Source organism: Nicotiana tomentosiformis, chromosome 1 (genome assembly GCF_000390325.3).
Source record: "Nicotiana tomentosiformis chromosome 1, ASM39032v3, whole genome shotgun sequence".
NCBI classification, from domain to species: domain Eukaryota; kingdom Viridiplantae; phylum Streptophyta; class Magnoliopsida; order Solanales; family Solanaceae; genus Nicotiana; species Nicotiana tomentosiformis.
This window is the reverse complement of record NC_090812.1, coordinates 52913103-52928489: the sequence shown is the minus strand read 5'-3', so window position 1 is coordinate 52928489 and position 15387 is coordinate 52913103. Positions and strand designations below refer to the sequence as shown.

The 15387-nt window shown below is 35.3% G+C and overlaps 2 protein-coding genes across 3 annotated transcripts; both read right to left on the bottom strand.

Annotated features, from left to right (window-relative positions):
- Positions 1-1609: 1609 nt before the first annotated feature.
- LOC104105380 (subtilisin-like protease SBT1.1) lies at positions 1610-5489 on the bottom strand. 2 transcript variants are annotated; one of them, XM_009613676.4, is made up of 2 exons: positions 5293-5489; positions 1610-4026 (listed from the first exon to the last, which is right to left on the bottom strand). In XM_009613676.4, the coding sequence occupies exon 2, from the start codon at positions 4019-4021 to the stop codon at positions 1718-1720; it is 2304 nt and encodes a 767-aa protein (XP_009611971.1). In that variant the 5' UTR covers positions 4022-4026; positions 5293-5489; the 3' UTR covers positions 1610-1717. The 2 variants fall into 2 exon arrangements, with proteins under 2 accessions (XP_009611971.1, XP_009611962.1); XM_009613667.4 differs by having other exon boundaries at positions 1610-4021.
- Positions 5490-10048: 4559 nt separating this feature from the next.
- Positions 10049-13979, bottom strand: LOC104105374 (subtilisin-like protease SBT4.14). Its single transcript, XM_009613660.4, has 11 exons — positions 13764-13979; positions 13592-13683; positions 13384-13481; positions 13165-13308; positions 12969-13074; positions 12033-12546; positions 11825-11922; positions 11527-11751; positions 11325-11433; positions 11035-11248; positions 10049-10818 (listed from the first exon to the last, which is right to left on the bottom strand). Exons 1-11 carry the CDS (start codon positions 13863-13865, stop codon positions 10274-10276), a joined length of 2247 nt encoding a protein of 748 aa, XP_009611955.1. The 5' UTR covers positions 13866-13979; the 3' UTR covers positions 10049-10273.
- Positions 13980-15387: the final 1408 nt, after the last annotated feature.

Sequence of the window (15387 nt, the reverse complement as noted above, 5' to 3'; positions counted from 1 at the left end):
AAATTTTACTCAAAAATTTTATTTTTCCCTCTATTTCCCATTCACCCTCATTTTAAGACTATTTCATCTTAAATATCAAAAACCTCAACAAATTATATGGCTTTAGACTACTTATTGTAAAAGCATAGGCTCGACTTTCTTATCCAAATTAGTTTTTCAATAAATTAATCCAAGTTATTGAACCAGTCAAGTTAATATGCATAAGACTTAAGTATTAAAGTAAAGTGATTTGAAATTTTAGTCGAAATATTAGGTGTTCAAGTATCTTAGGAGTCGTGTAAAATTGTAATTATGTTTTGTCAATTTGTATTAGTTGGGAATCGTTAAAAATTATTTTTCTATTTAAGTTAGGAAAAATTGCTATGGAGTTTGGCAGTAATTTTTCATCAATGTTCCAAACACACCCATAGCTACACAAATACGAAGATTACAAACACGCTCTTGGGCAATTTGTTCAAAGCTACTTTCTTTATAATTCATATCGATAATAGTATCTCTAGATTTCAGGTTATGCAATATATTAAAGGGCAGCTCAGTGCACTAAGCTCCTGTTATGTGCGGTGACCGGGGAAGGGCTGGACCACAATAATCTATTGTGCGCAGCCTTACCCTGTATTTCTGCAATAGGCTATTTCCACGGCTCGAACCCGTGACCTCCTAGTCACATGGCGGCAACTTTATCAGTTACGCCAAAGCTCCCCTTCAATGACGTATTCTTGTTATTTTTTTCTAATATCATATGATTTGTTGGTCATTTGAAGAGTTTTGTTGGTGTACAGTTTCTTCCTTTACGGCGTTTGTTAAATATGATAAAAATTTATAATTTTCAGAAGTTTAAACTTTTAATTTTTTTTAAATTTTTTATTCTATAACCCATCCAACTTTAATAGTATTCATGTAATTCTAAGAAATTATATTTCTTGACACATGGTGTACATGTAATTCATGCAACGCGCGTACCCTAAGACTAAAGAAATATAGTTGTGAAAGCTAAAGTATATTTAGAAAAAATAAATAAACATACCACGTCAAATTTCAAGATGAAAATATTCTCTAAGGAAATCTAGAGAAGCTATCTATCATAATCTGATAAATTGTTCATTGCAATACAAGTAAATCAGCCTTTCTAAGGGGTAAATACTTATGTGTTAAATCATATTAAATTATCGTAGTTAATTGATTTTGATAAGGTAAAATTATATATTAACTAATATAACCGAAGCTAATAAATACATGTATTGCTTTGATATAAACAGGGATAAGTTTTTAACATTTACCATTGGTCAATAAATGAATTTAGTGGACGACTTTATGACAACTAGGGATGGTTACAAACAACAGTGAAATATTAGAGCTGCAAATGCCAAAATAAAGAGAAAAAAAAAAATAAAAAAAATTCCTTGAATTTTTATAGAGGTCAGATTCCTTTTCTGGCCTATAAGGCTTAAAGTATAAGGTCAGCTTTTTTCTTTCTTTGTAACTGCAATACAATATTTGTTTGAACAGCTCAAACATCTCTCCAAGGAGACCCATTAATTCAATATTTGTGCTCTTTTTGAAACAAGGGAAAACGAGAGAAAAAGAGTAATGAGTGTTATGAATTCAAAAATAGCTAAGCATATAATATTTTGATTCAACTAGTTTGTTTATTCAGAAGAATACATTCTCATAGACAATTTCAAGAATTGGATGTTGTCATCAAATTTCCCTCTTTGAGTTACTGCCATGTGATAGCAATGGGACTTCTAACTATATGTATTTTAGAAAACCAAACCAGTGATCCAAATGTTGAATCACCGGCACTCCTTTTTCCCCTTGCAACAAACCTCATTTTATATCTTAGCTTCTGACCCTTCTTCTCAAATTTCAGAATTTTTGGCTTCACTGTAACAGATACTCCGCTAGGTGCATTCACTTGTACAACATAAGTACTCATAGGGTTCCCAACATTTGTCGCACTTCTTTTAAATGTCTGGATCAGATTTCGGCTCTTGCTGTCGAAAAGTACAGCAAAAGAAGGGTAGTTTAGATCACCAGGTGATTGAATTGCATGACTAGGACAAGTATAATTCTTTCTCAATAAAAGGGCTATTTGAGAAGAGTTGTAGTTTAGGCTACAGATATAATGCAGGTAATCCTCAGTTGATATATCGTAGATAAGGCCTGGATTTGAAGCCTTTTCTGGATCAACATGTCCTGAGCCAATGGCAAAAGGGGTAGCTGATAATGAAGTCTCAGAAACAGCATCTGCAATTGGAGTTCTTTTTTTGTCAAGGGTATAAGCAGTTGTCATTAACGCCGACTTGATTGCTGCTGGTGACCAATCTCTATGGACAGATTTAAGTAATGCAGCTAGTCCACTGACATGAGGGCAAGACATGGAAGTGCCTGAAAGAATGTTGAATTGCACGCTTCTCTTATCGCTCTTTAGCATTGATGGGCTGATATTTGGAGGCCAAGCAGCTAGTATGTCCACTCCTGGAGCAGTAACATCCGGCTTGATAATGTCCGGTCCAGCTGCACTAGGTCCTCTAGAGGAAAATGCAGCCACTATTGGTGCACGACTGCCATAAACTGTCCCCTCGAATTTGATAGAAGCTGTGGCAGTTTTCGTCGAGTTAATGTAACTTTTGATAGCAATGCCAGCTGAAGCTCCTAAAGATGTGCCAGGCAACACATGAGGATCGGCAAAAAGTTCTTCGCCTTCTTCATCTCTATTTACCATAATCATTCCAGCTCCACCAGCTATTTTTACTTGCTCTCCCTTTTCAGCCCTGGCATTGATTCCTTTGTCACACACAACAATCTTGCCTTTGACTAATCTTGAAGATAGTGTCCCATTGGTACAAAATTCAGCTCCTTCCCCACCTGCTGTTTTTCCATAAACAAGTGGCAATTGTTTTGTAGGCTTACCTTGGAACAATGAAGCCCCTTTGAACACATGTCCATCTCCAAGCTTGACAGTAGTTGGAAAACTGCGGTCCAGAGAGCTTGCAGCAACAGTCATAATCCAAGGTGCTGGATTGCCAACACTTGAATTCAAAGGCCCTGAATTTCCTGCTGAGCATGAAACAAAGACCCCATGTTGAACTGCACCAAATGCAGCAATAGCTATATTATCTGCATAAAATGGCTTTGGGAAACCTCCTAAAGAAAGTGACAATACATCCACCCCATCAATAACAGCTTGATCAATAGCTGCTAAAATGTCAGAGCTTGAGCAGCCTTGTATGTAACATGCTTTGTAAACTGCAATTCTTGATCCATAGCTCATACCACCAGCCAACCCTTTACCCAAACCAAAAAGATTTGCACCCATGACAAGATTTCCAGCTGCTGTTGAAGCAGTATGCGTTCCATGGCCTTGTGAGTCACGAGGTGATATATAATCTTCTGTTTCATTGATTTTCCCTGCAGCAGCTTCATACCCTTTAGAGAACATCCTTGCACCAATAATCTTCTTATTACAATTTGATGGCGAAAACCGCGTTCCAGCCTCACATTTGCCTTTCCAACGAGAAGGCACCGGTGGCATGCCTGAATCACGGAAACTTACATGTTCAGGCCAAATTCCAGTATCGATCATGCCAACAATCACATCAGAAGTCAGATTAGAAGCACTCCAAAGTCCACTGCCACTTTTCAGCCCAAGAAACTGAGGTGAATGAGTGGTGTGTAGGCTTAACATTTCATCTGGCATTGCTGTAAGGAATCCATCAACTTGTTTTAGTAATTCAAGTTGTTTCTTGGAGAGTTTTGCTGAAAAACCTGAAATGGCTTTTTCATATACGTAAAGAAGCTGAGGAGGTTTTTCTTCTTGTTCCTCTTTACCATCAGTAGAGAGTTCAGTTATAGAACCAATAATATTATCATACCATATTTTGGAAGTTCCAAGATAACTGTCGAATGATGTGATCTTGGTCTTGTCCATGTGAACCACATATACATCTTGTTCTGCTAAGGCAGTTGAAATCGCTGCAGCTATAAATGCTAACAACAACATGCAGTTCCTGAAGTTCATCTTCACTTCCAAAACAGGGGGGGAAAGTAAAGAAATATAAGCAAAGGGCTTAGATACACCTCTTATTTATAACAATAGTGGATTCTAGTGGCGATTTTACTGATCAAAGGTTGGCAGACAGAAAATTAAATACTCCGTACGAAAGCATTCATATTTGAAGGATTTACATGAAGTGAGTTACTGTGAAGTGCAGTTACTTCTTGTGACCAAATGCTAAAACTGTGCACTCTAAAAGTGACAAGACAATGACACCACCTAAATATCAGTAACACATTTTAATACAAGGAACGATGTGAATTGTGATCAACCTTAAAACAAAAGAAGAAAAAAGATACTAAAGTGAGAATACTATCTGCAATTAAGATAATTGGCATCTCTATAATAAACAATCAATTTGTTAGTACTCTTTGAAAAGGGAAAGTTTTGAACTGTCAATGAAGATTGAAGGAGTTTCTTGTAATATAAATGAGAGATATTTCTTATTACGGACCATCAACAGTTCATCTAAAAGTGGTTCAAGAAAGAGAACTGATGAAGCCATACTCGTGAAGTAATAAATACAACCATGGTATTGAGCCAACCACAAACCACTACAGCTGACTTCTTGTTAAAGCTCACATCTGAGGTTGGAAATGTGAAGCCATTAATTAAAGCTTAGCTACCTAGTTGTACTAACTATATAGCACAAATCATATGATACAACTCCTGTTTCAGAACTGAAAGGAAACTGGTAAACCTGTTACTAAACACAGGGCATCTTTACGAAGGTCTACCCAAGTGGTGTCAGTGGCAAATCTAGATTAGACACAACCAATATTGGTAAAGTCAAAAAATTTCAGTAAGGGTGTTCAAAATTTAATATTATATATATGTATAAAAATAATATTTGACTTATACACAATATAATTCTTTCCCGAAAGGGTGTTCAACTGGACATGGTCGAATACATTGCGCCTAATTTAGACCTTATATATGTGCAGAAAAATATAAAAATAGGTATATATAAAACATAACTCACTAATTTTAAATTTTGAATCCGCCACCGATTGTGTATACACATTGGATAGCTACAATGTCAAACATGCATAAAATGTATATTTTAGGCCATGACTTGGAGAGCCAAAATTGGAATAGTTGCCGTATTAGTCCTTAAATATATGCATGACGTGATAGATGTTTCATAAATCATAATCCTACCTTAATTTGTGCATGGTATTGTGAACATGCACATGAAGCTAGAGAGGAAGAAAGAATACAAGGAGAAGACATACCTTTGTTTTAGGATTCAGGACAATTGAAGGAACACTGAGGAATGGCTAAAGGTTGATGAGAAGTTTAAATAGGCCAAGGGAAAGAGTGTGATTGCATTGACAACTTCGTCACTTCATTAATGTGCTAGCTAGTTAGCAACAAAAGGAAAAAAAGAAAAGCAATCTTCCCATTCCCACTTTTAACTAATTGCCTTTTTTTTTCAAGAATGCACGACTCCTATAATATATATATATATATATATATATATATATATATATATATATATATAGAAGAAGGAGAGTATTTTTCTTAGAAAAAATAAAAAAAGAAAGATGATAATCTGATTAAACAATTGAAAACAAAGAGAGACGGACTAATGCTGGCTTTTAGGAACTTGCTATAGTGCTATATAATGCAATGGAGATTGTTTTGGACGATAGCTTTCGTGCAATCATTGTTCAAAGAAGTTGTATTTCTTATTAATTGGGTCACTTAAAAATGGCGATTCAAACTATAATTAATTATACCCCACCTAAAAAGATGTTACTTCATCTTTGTTCATATAATTGTCTCTTAAGATTCTGTTTTTATGAAAAGTCTCATTTACTCCACTAATTTGAATGACTTTTTGTTTATGTAGAACGTTACTCACTTTGAAACAAATTTAATTAGATAAAATGACTAATATTTAAGATCAGATGTAGTACTATATTGTATAAGGTAAAATATGATATGTTAAGTGATTGCATAAGGGAGTGACACGTGGAGCCGAAGACAGAGGATAGCTAAAATCGAAGATAATTGTTCTATCTGTTACTAAAAAGAATGATGCTCATAAAGATGCAATAAATTCATACTATCCGGTAGCATTTAATGGAGAATATTCTACAGCATTTAGTACACTGCTCATTATGAATAATTTATCATTCATACCCACCGCTACACATTTTTCAATGACCCTCATAATTGACATTAAAAGGGGCATGATCCTGGGACCTTGTTCCCTAGGTGCATCTATAAATATTGAGCTTCGTTATCATTGTAGATGACACAAATTTTCTGGCAAATTTTAAACTTATACTATAATCTATTCAAAACTTTATACAATTTTATCTTCTCGCCTTTTGATTTCACTACTGTTGCGCCCGGAAGCCCTGCTCCCGGTGTTATGGTTTCTGCTATTTCATTTTCATTTCAAGGCTAAGTATTGCATTTTTATCCAATTCTCTTATTATTTTAGAATCAAATTACTTCATTTGTCTAGAAACCACGTATAAATTTAACTGTACCGTTTTACGGGTAAACATATATATCTTTTAACATGGGCTAATCTTTTGCCTTTATGATTTGATGCCAGAAAACATTCGGTGACGGCCCTCATAAATGTGGCAATCTAATTGCTGTTTCTTAACTGTATGTGTTTGACTTAGAGGTGTGGTTTCTTTTTTCTTTGTTTTTCCTTGCGTTTATGACCAACCAAAATGTGCGATATAATCATGGGGGTGTGGCTAAAACATTTAATGTTGCTCGGTAGATTATTTTAGGTTTTGGTCAGCTCCGATACCTTGCATTCTTACTTGTACCAATTATCAGGCTGAAAATCGGTATAATCATAGTTGACCTTTGTTGCTTAAATTGTATTTTATTACTTTTGTGTCGCTGAATGGTACTTTCAAGATTTCAATTATTTGGACAGCAAGCAACAAACCGTGTTGCCTCTTTGGTTTTGCTAAAAAATAACTGTGATGCTTTCATTGTAATTCATGCATGCTAGCTATTGATGATATTGTTTCGACAAATATATCTAGATGATTTGTGTATACAAATTTCAAGATCTACTTGATATTTTAGATACGCATTGTAACACTGATAAACGGATTTGTGCAATACTAAAAGCGATTAACCTTAAAATTATTATTTTATTAATAATTTTTTGAAAAGGAGATAGGAAGGAAAATTACTAGGTAGAAAATCGAACTCTCACCAAGTAAAAAATTAGGTAACTAACCAATTGAGCTACTAAGATTCCCAACAATTAACCTTAATATAAAGTTGTAGTTACTCTTATCAATGATTGAATTGATGTACATGTTTACTGAAACTTTCAATCATGAGTTTTATGTGAAGAGAGTCACAAAGGCAAATATTAAGTTTAGAACTCTCTCTCACACACACTAACAATCATATACTTAAAGTTTTCAAGGACTCTTAGTATAGAGATCTTGTGAACACGTTAGGACTGTCGTTTTTAGATTAGAGATTTTAGCCTCCTAACACTTACTAGCTGTGATTAGGAGATACCATAAAACAAAGATAGAAATTAGTTTCTTATAACCATGTTTATTATTCTAATTAATGCCTAATGCTAATAAATAAACTCTCATGGCTTGGTATGATTGGCCTTTGGCGCCGAAAAAGCTAGAAGGATAAAGTACAAAATTAACGCATGCTTGTTCGGTTACTCTAGAGTTGGAAAATTTGAGTGCTGCCAAAATAAAGAAGGCTCTTCATTTTTGGACCATAATTTTGTTTGTGCACCTAAACCTAACCCCTTCTTTTGTTTTCATCATTTGCATGCTATCTTTGGCACTTTTCTTGCACTACACGGTGGCAAAGCATGACACCATTTCGGCCTTTTTTCGGGACCAAAATTATAGCTCCGGGCCCGATTCCGGCCCGGGCCCAAATTAAACATGTCAAACGGGCCCGTGTCAAATGGACTTTTTGTAGGGACCGGTCCGGGACCGTTTGGTCCCGAACTAAACGGTCCCGGCCCGTGGGCTAAACGGGCTAAGTAGGCCCAACATATATTTTTAAAAAAAAATAAAATTAAATAGATATTAGAGACAAAAGGATGTTAAAAAAAATATCTAAGGCAATGCTTTGTAAATTTTATTATAGAATTGTGACCTAAATTTTATTTAACATCCTAAATTTTAATATTCAATATTTATATCGTATATGTACATCTTATATAGCTTATATACTATAAACTTAGTATATATATACTTTTTAGTAGTAATATGAAATGACCAAAGTATGATACTTTTTAGCTAGTATAAATATGGAATGATAGAAGATCAAGTTTTAGTCTAAAACTGAGTTGAGCTAAAACTTGATCTTCTATCATTCCATAGTTATACTAGCTAAAAAGTATCATACTTTGGTCATTTCATGTTACTACTAAAAAGTATATATACACTAAGTGTATAGTATCATTCCCTGGTATATAAGCTATATAAGATGTACGTATAATATATATATATATATATATATATATATATATATATATATATATATATATATATATATATCGAATATAGCTTATATATTATACACTTAGTAACAATAAAGTAAGCAATAGTAGCAATTATAGAAGAAAATTAGAGAGAGATTGTGATAGATTGATGATTTTGTAAGAAAAAATGAAAGAATGATGGGGTATTTATAGTTGAAAATAGGGAAAAAGTGTAATTATAAAAAGTTTGGGATTAAAACAAAGTTGGGGGGTTAAATGACTATTTTATAAATAGCCAACGGCTATTTTTGACAGCCCAACGGCTATATTTTTTATTTAAAATAGTCGTTGGGACCGTTTGACCCGTTAAGGGACCGGGTCGGTCCCGGGCTCTGGCGGGCTAAACGGTCCCAGGCCTGACACGCCCAAATTTTTAGGACCGGCCCACTAAAATCGGGCCAAACAGTCCTGGCCCGCGGTCCCCTGCCGATTCAGGCACCTGGACCGGCCCACTTGCCACCCCTATATGGAACAATGAACATATACCGTTGATGATTAATTAACTTATATATACTAGTGTAATAATTTTTTACATTATGATAAACGTAATTTTACTTGTCGTAACTTGTAATAGGTTGCATATTTTATCTTGTAAGTTACTTGTTTTATTTATCATATATAGTTACTTGTAAGTATATATATTTTAGGTGGTTGTACTCTACTGTGAAATAGCTATTAAGATAATACCTAACACAGACACTATAGTGGGTTTGGTTAGTGCTGCGCATATGGCGACAATCATTGGAATCTTCTGTTCTGTCCACTTAGCGATATGCCATTTCTTTTATGCTGAAAAGAAGCCACACAAGCTTTGTTGCACTCAAAGATGTGCTGAACAAAGATAAGTATAGAATTGGAAGTGTTCAAGAAATCACTATTGGTTGTGGTGGCCTATCATTTCTCTGTTTGACTCGTGTTGGCTGTGCAGTTGCTTTTTTATCCTTTTTTGTTTTTTGGTCTGTCAATTTATTTTGGTGGAGACTGTTGGGAAGAGGGGTATATGTGAAAAGTTGAGTATAAGGGCGTAATTGATTATATTAGTTGGATAATCAATCAACTACCTCTCAATATATGTCCGTGAGGCCGACTATATAAATCCCTATATCATTCATTATACACGTCTTCAGTATAAGTACACGGAAGATTTTTATGATTAGACTAGCTTTGCCTTGGTCATCAACCTATATAGTAATCTCCTTTAGATTAGCTATACATTCGCGTAGAAAATGATTTTATAGAGACTTGTTGGATGGCTTTTTATATGTAAATAAGGGTTGATAAATCACTTTTATTTGGTTATTTTTGGGATGATAATGACTTACTTAAGTCATTGGTTCAAATTTAATCGTGCAATCATTCTAGATAATGCTTGCACCCATCGGGTCCACTGTAAGAAAGGATTAATGTGCAACTTCGTATTGTCAATTATCTCCTCTATAGAAATAACACATCGATCCGAGAATTTTCTGACACAAGTATTTAACTAATTCGGACTTGTTTGCAGAAATGAAAACAAAAGTAATTGTGTGAAATGAATATACATGTAGATTTATTCACAGATGTTGAATCTACTGTTCTTCAAATTCATTCTTGTGCACACTTACCCTGCCCCCACCTTTTCAGAAATTAATTTCACCAATCATCTCTGTTTCTTGATTTACACTCTTCTGTATTATTATCCTTAGAAACTATCACATTACCATTTAATCAAAAACCTTTGGATCATATATGACAATAGGACTTCTTACAAGATGGCGGGAGCTCTTCCAAATGAGTGAACCTGACAATATTACAGCATTTGACATTGGTTTTGCCTTCACAACAACCTTGAAACTTCTTGTCTGCATTGCACGTGTGAACGAGAGAGTCATTGGTTTTACTGTGATATCCACTCCCTTAGGAGCTCTGATAGTGGCATTATAAACAGATATAGCTTGTCCAACATTGGTAACTTTCCTCCTGAAAATGCCAATGGTTGGTTCTTGATTACTCTTTAGGCCAAACTGCATTGTGGGATAGTTGATAGCATCTTCCCCATTTGCAGGAATCAATGTGGAGCAATTTACCCGTTGTCGAAGTAAACTGGAGACTGATGATGAATTGTAACCTTCATGGCATAAGAATTGGATATATGACATATCATCCATTTCATAAATTAATCCAGGACTTCTTGCTTTCGCCGGATTAACTTGTCCAGCACCATACGCGAACTCTGCTTCCCTGTCCACCTTTGAGCTCATAGGTCTTGCTTCAAGTTCATAAGTAAAAAGATAAAAATTTCAAAAATTACAGTCTGAATCCTACTTGCTTGGAATCGAAGCGTATTTGTTGTTGTTGTTGTTGTACAGTCTTAGATTATGTAGTTCTCACGTGGACTAATATATTTGCTACAATATCTATTTGCTCTAGGGGTATTGAGTTTTTAGACCAAATGAAAGTGGAAAACAAGGTTTTGTTGATTTACCAGTAGTCATGAGGGCAGACTTAATAGCAGAAGGAGACCAATCTGGATGGTATGACTTTACATAAGCAGCTGCGCCGCCAACATGAGGGCATGCCATAGAAGTGCCAGACATGAGGGTGAATTCTGAATATTGAGTATCGCCTTTCAAACCAGTTAGTGATTTCAAGGGGGTGTAAGAAGACAGAATGTCAATTCCTGGAGCTGCAATATCAGGCTGTACAATGCTTGCATCAGAAAGCTATTTTGGAAATTAACACTAACAATGAACTCTGATTTCCATCTAAATTTACCTTCAGAAGGCGTTTTGTTCCCGGATTTGGACCTTTTGATGAAAATGATGCAATGAATGGAGCTTTGATCTTAACTTCCTGTGATTTGTATATTACTGCTGAAGGTAATCTGCAATTTTCAAAACCATCACACAGCTAAGTGGAGTATAAAAATCAGTAATTTCTGTTCTGAAATGGACTAAACAGGTTATAACATTGTTACCTCTCTAAATGCATATAGTTATTAATGCTTTTCCCTATGCTGGAATTAACTATTGTTGCAGGAGCCATGAAAATTGGGGCAGAATCAAGAAACTGATCGCTTTCAATAATAGTGCCGATCCCTCCAAGTTCTTTTATAACAGAATCAGCACCCCAAGTACCCAACTGGCAATAAACAAGCTTTCCCTTTACCTTTCTAGGGTCCATTGATCCTTCACCACAATACCTGTGACAGTGCCATATTTTATGCAAGGTTAGTATTACAAGAAAAAAATGTCTAATAACAACCTAATTAGTACCTTGAACTGTCTCGAGTATCAGAGCCCTTGGCCATATCAACTCCCATCGTAAGAGGATACAATTTTTTCTTTGGATCAAATGCGTTGACTCCAATTCCCTGCATAATGCTGCTATGAGTAAATGCTTCAATGAAAAGGGGATCAAATAGAACAGCTTTTGCCCTTTCGCGTATTTTGAGCTTTCGTTGCATCAATAAGAAAGACTTACTGAGACTATTCTCCCATTTCCCAACTCCACCTTACTCCTGAACTCCCTATCAATGCCACTAGCTGCTACAGTTAGCATCCATGGTGCATGGTTCGCGACAGTGTTGAGGTTAGGTCCATCATTTCCAGCAGAAGCCACAGTAAGAATCCCTTTTCTCATGGCATGAAATGACCCAACGGCTATCACATCAGTTGTATAACTGCCACTGAGACCACCAATTGATATGGATATTAAGTCCACACCATCACTAATTGCAGCTTCAAATGCAGCTAGAATGTCAATATCTGCACAACCTGAGGTCGCCCAACAGACTTTGTACATAGCCACTCTAGCAGAAGGAACCGCTCCACGTGCAGTCCCTCGGGCAAGACCAAACAAGCTAGCATCAGGCACCAGACTTCCCGCTAGGGTGGATGATGTATGTGTTCCATGGCCGTGCACATCAATTGGTGACAATATGTCATTTGGATCAGGAACTTTGTCCAGCTTGAAGTATCTTGCCCCTATAAGTTTGCTTGATAATCACAAATAAAGGCATGCATAATAATTAGAAATGAGAATAACTCAATGGCAGAAGCGTATGTTTTCAACCCTAGTAAAACAGCTTAATATGTTCGATATTGGAGGAACAAATGCAGGGACTAGTGTATCATGTGGACAGCACACAATATGGCTCCTTATTTTCAAACAATAAGTTATTAACTTTAAAATTCTGACATACTTTTGTGCAAACTTTAGTAATTATTATTCTATTTGAGCTGCGGCTGGTTGGTTGTGTACATGACTCAGAACTACCTATTATTTATGTTCATTGATTTGTCTTTTCGTGACATTACATGCACTTAATTATGCTTGTGGATAAATAATAGACTCCAATATGGATGTCATGTCACTGATGTACAATACAAAAGTACTAATGACAAGGGAATAATTTACTTGTTGCATCCAGAAAAATTTGCAAAATGGCCACAACTTCCTTTCCATTTTACTGGAGGAGGACCAAGACCATCATCCTTAAAGCTTTTTGATTGAGGAGTTATGCCTGTCAAAGTATTTTCAAGAAATTTGATTTCAGCCTTCTGTTTTGTTGTCAAAAATGAAAAACCTGAGTAGTATCTGACCGATACTTAACCTGTATCGAAGACACCCACGATAATGTTGCTCTCCCCTTTCAATCTTCTTTTTGCAGTTGCAGGCAAACCAATAAATTCCCATGATCTTGTAGTATGTAGCTTCCTGTATCTGTTTGGTATGACAGAAACCACTTCATCCATGCCTGGAGAGAAGAACTCAATTATTAGTATCAAACAAATGCCAAAGACTAAAGTTATAGCAGAGGGATCCTACTTACTAGATAACTTGTGAACTTCATGTTGAGATAGCTTTGCTGCAAATGCATTGAAGATTTTTGTATAGCTATAAACATGAGATTCTGTTGCATCCCCATCACTGTTATAAATTACAACATATATAATTAAGAAAGTCAAGAAACTTCCTTGCTGAAACAGCATTACTCTAATTGGATAAAATTAAATGAGAATGAGAAGGATTTAACCAACCTTTCCTTCAATGATGATAGGACATTAATATGTCTCTGAAATACAGATTCTTCGTTCACCGGATGATCTTTCAAGAAAACAATGTAGACATCCTGCAATGAACATGATCATATCAATATAATGCAGCACAAGCAAAAAAATGATTGTGAAAATACATAGTATAAAAAGTTACTGCTTCTTTTCTATCTCCTTCAGCAGCTTCAATGCCAGTCAAGATCAAGATTAGAAAAAGATGATAAGACAGAAACCAACAGAAGTGATTGTTCCTCATCATTGTCTTTGTGTCAACAATGTTATTGGAAGATTAGGTGACATGCAAAAGTAGAAAGAAACTCCAGGATCATACAAAGAATTAGGTACAATGGTATTAGCAATTAATGAGAAGAAGGATGATCTGATGGATACTTTAACTTAACTTCATGTTGAGGATTTTGATTGGTTGTCTTAGAAGAAAGATGGATAAAGACTGATAGATTATTATGTGCAACTTTTTGAGAAAGAAAGGTAATATTTTGTTCTTACTTTTTTATTTCCTTTTTTTCTTTCTAGTTACTGATTCTATTTGTTAGTTACTTTGTAAAAGAACTTAGTAAAGCTGAGTGCAGTTAGAGATACATTATGCCTAACATCTGCATGCAGCATGCCACCATATGAGCACCTCTATATCATAGTCGAATATAGAGGGGTTCTATGGGTTCAATTGAACCATTACTTTGGACTCAAACATTCGATCTATACTCACTGACTCTAGATCTTGAATTTGTCTCCGTATATAATATAAGCTCAATGATTAATGGAAGCAACAGCAATGCTAGTAAATTAAACACACTTATAGTATAAATCAACTGGTCAGAGTAGTTAGAATAGCAATAAGTTATCATATTGTTCCTTTTTTTTTGGGGGGGAGGGGGGAGGGGAGGGGGTAGGTTGGCATTTCAGAAGGTTAGTCAGAAATTTTTTAATTAATTGAAAATTTAAATCTCGAAGCAATTCTATAGAAGAATATTATGTATGAGAGAGAATATATTGTATTGCATGGAAAGATGTGGCTGATACCCAAAAAGCCATTACATCAGGAAGCCCCTTGCTTGGATTTAAATGCAAGTCTTTTACTTTGTTTCCATTAGTAGCAAAGTTAAAAAATTAAAGTTTATATATTTTCATTTAACTTCTAAATTTCATTGTGGTAATATCACATTAGGCCACCAACAAGGATTGTGGTGGAGTAGTAAGTACTCATTTATCCTTAACCAGAGGTCTCGGGTTCGAACCATGGGTATAGAGTCGTCTTTGTTAGGGAACGCTTTACCCCAATATGGGACTCTCCAATGCGGGTACCCGAGTGAAAAACCAAAAAAAAAAAAAAAAAAAAGGAGAGAAATCCCATTAGGCCATTATCCAAGGGCAGCGTCTTTGACAGTTGCATTTAAATATAAAAAAATGTTTAAAAGTAATTTAGTTATATGATCAACATTTTGTTATTCCCGCCAATATTGTTGTATTTGTAAATAATAATTCTGCAAAATATAAGTTAACGTTATGAACAATAATAAATTCGAGCCCACTGAATTCACAGTGTTTCCTTAAGGAATTTAATCCCCTCCTAGTACCCAAGGTAATGGATTATTTCCTCCCAGGATAGAACGAATAACACACTGGTGTAGCGGTACTTCAAACCCCAGTGTTTCAGCGAACACAAAGTTCGGTAGCAAATCACACTTACAGTTACTTTGTTTGAAGTTAAAAAACAATGCAGAACGAAGGAGTATATACTCAGAAAATCGTATGGAAATGCT

Excerpts from the sequence above, each read along its gene's own strand:
- LOC104105380 (XM_009613676.4), bottom strand. The coding sequence starts at position 4,021 with ATGAACTTCAGGAACTGCATGTTGTTGTTAGCATTTATAGCTGCAGCG.
- LOC104105374 (XM_009613660.4), bottom strand. The coding sequence starts at position 13,865 with ATGATGAGGAACAATCACTTCTGTTGGTTTCTGTCTTATCATCTTTTT. Across the intron at positions 13,482-13,591 it reads CTATCATCATTGAAGGAAAG|TGATGGGGATGCAACAGAAT; the intron begins GTTGGTTAAATC and ends AATTTATAACAG. Across the intron at positions 11,434-11,526 it reads AACTATATGCATTTAGAGAG|ATTACCTTCAGCAGTAATAT; the intron begins GTAACAATGTTA and ends TGAAAATTGCAG.